At 28.6% G+C, this 8,967-nt stretch overlaps 1 protein-coding gene across 1 annotated transcript; it reads left to right on the forward strand.

Moving 5' to 3' along the window:
• The first annotated feature begins 5,649 nt into the window (after positions 1-5,649).
• LOC123268337 lies at positions 5,650-8,505 on the forward strand. Its single transcript, XM_044733319.1, has 3 exons — positions 5,650-5,863; positions 6,356-6,448; positions 7,383-8,505. The coding sequence occupies exons 1-3, from the start codon at positions 5,775-5,777 to the stop codon at positions 8,386-8,388; spliced, it is 1,188 nt and encodes a 395-aa protein (XP_044589254.1). The 5' UTR covers positions 5,650-5,774; the 3' UTR covers positions 8,389-8,505.
• The last annotated feature ends 462 nt before the right edge of the window (positions 8,506-8,967 follow it).

Consider the following 8,967-nt stretch of genomic DNA (forward strand, 5'->3'; position numbering starts at 1 on the left):
TTAAATTCAAAAGAATTTTTTTTAACTTCCCGCTAAGAAAATTGAAAATTTTCGAAAATCGGGAAGTTAAAAATATTTCGCAAAAATTGAAATAAGTACTTATTAATTTTTACAAAATCTAAATTCACCTTTTCGGCTTTTTAAAATGTTTAAAGAATTTTCAAAAATTTTTAAACATTTTAAAAAGCTGTAAAAAATTTTAAATAAGATTTTAAAATATTTTCTTAAATTTTAAAGAGTTTTAAAGAATTTAAAAAAATTTTTAAATACTTTAAAGAATTTTCCGTAATTATATAGAAGTGGGGCTCGAGTTTTTGCAAATTATGAAAACACTATGAAAAATTGTTTTCAACCAAATGATTTATTTTTTTTCTTAAGGAAGTATGAGCGCTAGGCGGGATGGGGATAGATATTGACTCTAGCGCGGTAAGGGGAGAGCAGTAACCATATTATTTTTCTCAATATATAGATATACATTTAACATTAGCTAATGGTGGCATTTATTTTTCTTTTAATTAATACACTTTAATTAGTCGGGCAAGTGTAAATTTTTTTTGAATTAAATTTATCACTAATATATTTACTTTCATCCATAAGTTTTTTGAAAATATTCACCGACAGTTTTACGACGAAAATACAGAAATGTATCAATGTTTGGAGGTTACCCCATAAGACCAATGTTAAATTGCTCAACTTCAAAGTTAATTATTTATATAAATAATCGGCCAATCTCTTTCAAATTTTCAGAATTTGTTTAGACATATTTAAACTTCATATTAAAAAAAAAAATCAAGCCTCTTATTAAAAGTTGTCTTGGTGCTCGTACTTCCTTAAATTTCATCAAAAATGGAATAATTTAAAAAAAAAATGAAATTAATATTTTTGGAAATTTTTTTTTGAATTGTTTAGTTTTTAATGCGTAACAAGATGCAAAGTTCAAATTCAACGAAATTTTAGTGCTTGACCATCAAATTCTTGATCAAAAGACAAAATTTTTATTTTTTACTTTTCAAATGCAATTACCTTAGCTTAAGGGATGATTTTGAGCTAAAGTTAAATTTTTATCATAAATCCGCCGCGGAGATAAACAATTTGAAGAAAAAAAATTCCGAAAAATATTAATTTTTCGATTTTTTATGCTCAAAAAACATGCGAGCCCCACTTCTACATAATTACTAAATTTTCAACATTTTAAAAAGCTTTAAAGAATTTTACAAAATATTTTTAAAATTTTCTAAAATCTCTTTACTTTCAAGTATAACGTTGTAAGGTTTGCATACAACTATCGCAGCAGGATCATGAGTGTTGTATAATATTCATTAGTAATTTGTTTTTGGACTGGATCGCCTATACTAAAAAATAAAAAAATTATTAATATTATTAAAATTAATAATATTAATTTGAAAATAAAATTTTTTTTTTTCAATGACGAATTTTCATATGTAATTTCTAAAAATTATATGTACGTCTCTGGAAAAATATAAGTAATAAATTTATTCGCTGATATACCTCTGAGAGCTGTCAGTTTGAAAATACGAATTTTCATTAATTAACGGGTACAAATCTTAATAAATAAATAAATTTCGATTGATTAGCTTCTCCTTTACGACACAACTTAAAAAAATTCTCTCGTATATGTTGTCTAAATGAAAAAAAATAATTAACAAGTTCACTGATAAATAAATAAATGGTAAAAATAATGACTTCAATTCTGTATCGGACTTCGGGGTTTAAAATCGGACCTCTCGGAGTCTAGAGAGGACCTCGAGGCTCAAAATCGGACCTCTCGATTAAAAGTCGGATCTGTGGGTCCAATGTCGGTGCTATTCGGACTACTGGGCTCTAAATGGGTTCTATTCCTGACTAGGAAGCTCTATTTCGGCTTTAAATTTCGACTCGGGTGATCATCTATTGGGGCCTTTACCTTACTAGGACTTTTAAAAAAAATTGAAGTACACAATGACGCACACCAAGTACGTTCCAAAATTGTTTCTTTTAATTTTTAAATTTGCAACAAAATTTTTTTTAATTTCCGAAAATCATATACAACCATATCGGTTACTTGGATTTTTAATTTTTTATTTTATATCTTTTTGTAAAGAAATAAAATTTTTTTTTCTTAATAGTCTTATTTAATTTCTCCATCAGGAAAGTAATAATGAAAAATGAATAAGATTTTGACAGCTTTATATTAAAAAGAAATTTGTGTTTTTGTTTATAATGTCTATAAGCTCATTATACGCAACTCAAAAAGAAGTCCAAAAAAGGGACTCAGTTAGATGTCAGAAAATTGACTCCAAACTTATGAGTTCATTAATAGCTCTTAGTTCTGACCTCGTAAAAAAGAGCTCCTTAAGACGTCACATTAGGACTTCTATAAGAAGTTTTTTAAAAGACTTCATACTGAAATCTTTCTGACTTGGATGCTGACTGGGTATATACACACTCGGTAGTCTGGCTTGAGAACGGAACTTGGCGCCAGACTCTATCGAGTCTGTTGAACACTCGGTAGTCTGGTTTGAGAACGGAACTTGGCGCCAAACTCTATCGAGTATGTTGATAAATATGTAAAAAAAACAGTCGATGCTCTCTGTATTGGACCTCTCTGTATTTGACCACATTCTTCCTCTGTATTTGACGATTTTACACAGTTCTTATGGACAAGGACGAGTCTAATACAGAGAATGGTCCTGTACGGGCAAGTCAAATACAGAGAGCGTTGACTGTTTTAAGGGCGTTTGACTTCGCGGGCATCATTGACCCGCTATTTGCAATCAATGGAGCTCTTCGAACTCAAAAATTTGACAATTGAAAAAGATTATTTAATAGTAATGTTTGAACTACAATATCTCTCGAATTGTTTAGGGGATTTTCATACACTGATAAAAAAATTGTCTTGACTCAAGAGCCAAACTCTTGAACCAAGAATACCATTTTGAAGAAAATGATATTCTTGAGTCAAGAGAATAAATTTTTGAGCTAAGAAATTATTCTTGGTCTAAGAAAATTTTCTTGAGTCAAGAATTTATTCTCTTGACTCAAGAAAATATTTTTCTTCAATATGGAATTCTTGGTTCAAGAGTTTGGCTTTTGAGTCAAGTCAATTTTTTTATCAGTGTACGATTCACAGTATTCGACGCAGTTTTTTAATCTTTAAAAAATAAACTAATCCAAAAAACCAATCTGAACAGAAATTTGGGAGTTATTTTAAAAAATCTGATAAAAATTAATCTTGCAGGCCATCCCCGGAACTTTCCGCTATTTTCAACTCAAAACGCTCAAAAATTTTTCTATTACCAAATTCTGAGCTGAGAAAGCTGTAATTTCGAATAAGAACTTTTTCCATGTCTCGATAAGTATTCCTGCTTGTTACAGAATCAAAACTAAGAGGGAAATTTCTTAGATGGTTGATTTGGCGATATTTTTTCTTTACAACTGATTATTTTACATTTCAATAAAACGTTCAATATTTAGTTATTTGATTTTACTCCTAATCCCTGAATAAAAAAAAGTATTGAGACAAAGAAAAAAGTATTAAAAAGTATTGGATTGATTAGAAAACCAATACTTTTCAATACTTTTTTCTTTGTCTTAATACTTTTTTTTTATCAGGGTAACAGCTTTAGGGATCATTCTGGTTCCGGTATTCGAAAAAAAGCAAATATTCATTATTTTTTTTACACAGAAACTATTATAGATATTGATAAAACTTTATTCAGATCAACACATACACAATTAAATAACACAACAATATCTAACCTTACTTTTTTTAAATTTTTTATATGAATAAACAGAGGGTGAAGGAAGCTCGTCCAAAAATTGGTATGTCCTAGGTTATGGCTATTGGTTTCTTTCTCACGCGCTAGTGCTACCTCTTTTTACAGACTATCGCTCACTTACTTCCACTCACGTAAAATATCGAAAGTCGCTAACTTCAAACATTTTTTATAATAAAATGAATACCGCTCGTTAATGTTATTTTTGATAAAAAGTACTTGTTATAACTTCAATTAAATTTTCTCAGTTTTTCAAAAAAATCCTAAGAAAAGTATGGTTGTTATTCAATAAAATGTTCACTCTAACTACGGTCAGGATACATGTCAGATGTACGATTTTTAATTGCCAATATTTTGAAAATTAGTGCCGCAAGGGTTATTAAAAAAAATTTATTCGTATAGAGGAGACTTAAAAGTACGCGTATTCAAAAATTGAAGAATATTGTAAGAAAAGTGATTTTTCACAGTACTTCCTCAACCGATGTATTTGAAAATTTTTTACATAATTAATCAATTTCCCTGTTGAAAAACTCCAATAAGATCCTATCAAAAGCGACAAAAGCCACTTAGAAAACAATAAAATTTATGGGTTTCTAAGTGGCTTTTGTCGTTTTTGATGGGATCCTATTGGAAATTTTAAACAGGGTTATTTATTATTAAATACAATATTGAAATTATTCAAGAAAACCATGGTATAAAACACAAATGAGAATTGGCGGATGCAATAATTTCGAAAATCTTTAAAACATATCATAACTTATATACTTAATTTATTTAGTTCTTTGTATTTTTTTTAGAAAAAATGTATTGAACGACGCGCTGTTAATTTTAAATCAAATTCTAATAAAAAAAAATATATATGCATGGAAAACAGTAAACTGTAATAAATAACAGTCGATTTATAATAAGTAATGATCAACTGCTAAAAAATACCATTTCAAACAGTAAAATCGTGATTTTACTATTCACTATATAATATTTACCATTTAAACGTTACAATTTACTCTTTACATGGAAGAAAATACTATTTCAAACAGTAATATTTGCTATGTAAATGTCTAAAATGTTAAAGTATAATAATTAAGAATTCAGACTTTGATATTTATCATTTCGTACCTAAAAAATGATCTTATGATCTGTAAAAAGTATAAAATAAAGTTAGTAAATTTCTAATACAAGCAACGTCAATATTTACAAAATAAAATGGTAAACTTTGAACGCAACGCTAAAAATCAAACTGTAATTATTGACTTGCTTGGACTGGTAAAATGTACATTCTAAAAGTATAATTTTTACTGTTTGAAATGTTGAATTTTCCCAGAGTGAGACCTCCTTCTTTTTCATCTGAGTTCCCCTTCTCCTCATAATATGGACTATATATTGAAATGGCAATTTTTACTGTTTGAAACTGTAATTTTTTAAGATGAAAAAGTCGTTATTTATTATAGTGACAGCTATACTAATCACTTATTTTGGATATTAAATTATAAATTGTGGCTTTTATACTTTCTATATTAAGTTCTGTAATATTTATATTTTTGCCACCCCGATGTCCGCTTTACTGTTTGAAACTATAAAAATTAACCGGAATCCGAGTGAATATTACAGTTTACTTTTTTCCGTGTAGAAACAGCCCATTTTTAACATATTAAAATTTGAAATTTGATCTAAAAAAAATTTATTTTCAATTTTTTGATGTGAAACATCTATAGCCGCACGTAAAACCGATTTCTGGCGTGGCGACGCGTCGCCACGCTATATGATGGTATATATATATACAGTCTATATGCAGTAGTGTGTACGGTGTGGCGACGCGTCGCCATGCGCAATCGACTGTGCGATTCTCTCCCAATCGATCCGGCGTTAAGCCATCTCTCTCACTACACTGAGCTCGGATACCTATAGTGTATACTCCGTAGTGTATATATACAGTGTTGTTTACTACAGTACACATAACCTGTGTTTTACTTGAAAACAAATTATTTTTCTGATAATAAAATGTCTGACCATGATAATTTAGAGAGTGAAAGTGATCAGCCTCCTGCAAAGAAAGCAAAATCACACTATGACACACTATCAAGTCATCAGTAAGTTAATTATATTTTTATAATTAAAGTATGCATTTATCTGTGCATTAAGCACGCGTATATTTGGTGTGTTTTGAGCGCAAGTAAATGTAAAATCTACTCTCTTGGTAGATTAAAATTCACATAAATTTCATTGCATATAATGTTTTTAAATTAATTATTAATTTTCATTTCATTCTTATTGAAATTAATGCATTAAAACAATTTCTTAGAGAATAAATTTATTAAGACAGACAGAATTGTGTTTCAAAATCAGCTGATGGCGTGCAGCGCACGAATGTTTTTCTTATTTGTTATTAATATGAACATTAAAAAATTAATTAATTTTTCCAATCATAGTGGAATTTATAGTGAAACATTCATTATTGATATTTATAATTTACGATATTTAGTAATATATTGATAGCTAAGATTCTTGAGTTTACTAATATATTGAAGCCAATTAAAATTTTTCTGTATATTTTAATAACATATTTTTTATAAATATTTCAGAACCCAACAATCATCACAGGGGTCACAAAATATTATTATTGAAACTGGACATCACCAAGATCAGTTAAACACAAGACATACTATTAATGTTATGTAAGATTTTATTAATCTAATAGTAGGGGAGAAGGGGGTCAATTGAACCAAAAAAAGTTTAGTAATTTTTTACTATTCGAATTAAAACTAAATAATAACTTTTTTTTTCTTGGAATGATAGTTTATTAAGTCTACTATCATTATCAATACATAAATTAGTTAATAAACAACGTGAATTTTTAAAAATTATTAATTTATCCAAACGCGTCGAATGGTTCAATTGACCCCCGCTCGGGGGGCAATTGAACCACTGCTCGGGGTCAATTGAACCAATGACATTTATAACTCAAACCCGAACTTTTAATAAATAACATATTAATTGTTACTTTCTAATATTACTGTTGCACATTTTTAATACACATATATTATATTTAATAAATTAAAAATCGATTTAAAAATAATTTTAATTACAAATTGAGTTTATCAAATTGTTAGGTTATTTCCCTGAGTATTTTTCACGTCGAGTCAAGATGCGCGCGCATGTCCCATGCTTCTCCGTATGGTTCAATCGTCCCCAGCACCGCCGGTTCAATTGACCCCGTATAATTTTAAAACAATTAATAGTAAATAATAAATAAATAAACCATTCTATCACTATAAACAAAGTTGAGGATTATAAAATATAAGTATATACAACTACTATAATTCAAATTTTATCAATTAATTCAAAAATTTAAATATTATTAAACAATTTGTCACCAGCCGAAAAGAAAGTTTGCATGCCTAAAAATAAGAAAATCTCAATTTTTCAAAATTTATCGATCGCAATGATTTCAAATTTTGATCATATCCAAGTTTAACATATTAGAATCTAATTCTAAGAGCATGAAGCGTTTTTTCAATTTTTTCGATTTTTTAAGTCGAGTGGTTCAATTGCCCCGTGGTTCATTTGACCCCCTTCTCCCCTACCAGAATATACTAATTTTTATTTAAGCTCTCAAGGAGGTACATATGACGAGGTGGTCTATGAGTATAGTAAAAGTCATTCTATTTCATTACTTTACGTAGCTTTAACACGAGTAACAAGTCTTGAAGGATTGTTTATATGTAACAGTCAGGATAATTTAAGATTTTATCATGGAAGAAGAGTAGATCCATCAGTTTCAAGTTTACAGCAAGAATTTAAAAGATTATCTCTAAACAAATTTACTACATTGCAAGGACTGATCACTGAATTTATAAACTCCAGAAATAAATTAACCATTTATACTTTAAACTGCCAAAGTCTCAGAAAACATGCTACTGATTTACAAGATTCTATTTGTCAAAGGAGTAACTTTTTATTACTAACTGAAACATGGCTTCCTGCAGATGAATCAGTTGACTTACCTAATTTTCATTGTATAGCTAAATTTAAGAGACAAAATGGTAGAGCCACTGGAGTTGCCATTTATAAAAACAACAATACTTCACATATTACTACATTCAACATGGATTTAGTAATTCAAAATGCTACAGAAGTTCATGTCTCCCAAACATCTATTGGCGATATATGTACTTCACACGTTAAACTAGAAGATGGAAGTGAATTGATGATGATTGTTGTGTACATTTCTCCTAATAAAAAAATAAATGACATCATTTCATTTTTACACGAGAGATTATTTCCGTACAGTCACAGAGGTTCAATAACTTTCAAAACCAATAAAGACAAACTACCATTGATTTTAGCTGGCGATTTCAATGTAAATTTTGCAAAAGATGAATCAACGCCATTAATTACGTTTCTCCAAGAAGAATTTCAATTGCAAATTAATAACAATCCAAGAGAACCTACCACCAGATACGGAACAACAATAGATGCTGTATTTATTAGATATCTTGATAATGTTATGTCCAATACTTTTGTAACATACTTCAGTTACCATCGACCAATTGTCACAGTAATACCGTCCTCAGAGGCAACATCGAATATAACTATTACCGAAGTCACTGATTGAACGAATTAAGTAGTCACGATTTGAAATAAATTCGTAAATTTTTGTATTTAATGAAAATAAATGTTTATTCAATAAATAGTCATCGTTATCTGGAAAAAAAATCGTAATATTTTATTTTATCATTATGACATATTTAGTTCCTATTATAATCTGTTCTTTTCTGCATATTAATTTTACAAAATAATTTCGATGTTTCACATCTGCCAGGCGTCCCGTGACGGCTCACATTGTTTTTTGCTTTCAGATTCGAAAATTTGCCATGAAAATGAATAGAATAAAAAAAAATTTTTTTTAAATGTCAATTTTTATATTTTCTATGGCCAAAAATAGGTAGAGCTCCACTTCAACAAATTTTTTAGAAATTCATATCTTAAAAAGGGCCGAAACGATGTGAAAAATGGTCTTAGAAATTTTCATTGAAAATAAAGTTAATTTTTAATTTTTAAGGAACTGATTTTTGCACTACTACATTTATTTATTTAAATATTGCGATGTTTAGGACCAGTTTTTCAATCCAAGATAAAATTTTATCCGATGTCATCAATATATATCTATATATTTCATGTTTATAGATATACT

Source organism: Cotesia glomerata, linkage group LG7 (assembly GCF_020080835.1).
Source record: "Cotesia glomerata isolate CgM1 linkage group LG7, MPM_Cglom_v2.3, whole genome shotgun sequence".
In the NCBI taxonomy this organism is placed as follows: Eukaryota; Metazoa; Arthropoda; class Insecta; order Hymenoptera; family Braconidae; genus Cotesia; species Cotesia glomerata.

Coding starts and splice junctions, on each gene's coding strand:
- LOC123268337 (XM_044733319.1), top strand. CDS start 5,775: ATGTCTGACCATGATAATTTAGAGAGTGAAAGTGATCAGCCTCCTGCA. Junction 5,864..6,355: donor GACACACTATCAAGTCATCA/GTAAGTTAATTA, acceptor TAAATATTTCAG/AACCCAACAATCATCACAGG. Junction 6,449..7,382: donor AGACATACTATTAATGTTAT/GTAAGATTTTAT, acceptor TTTTTATTTAAG/CTCTCAAGGAGGTACATATG.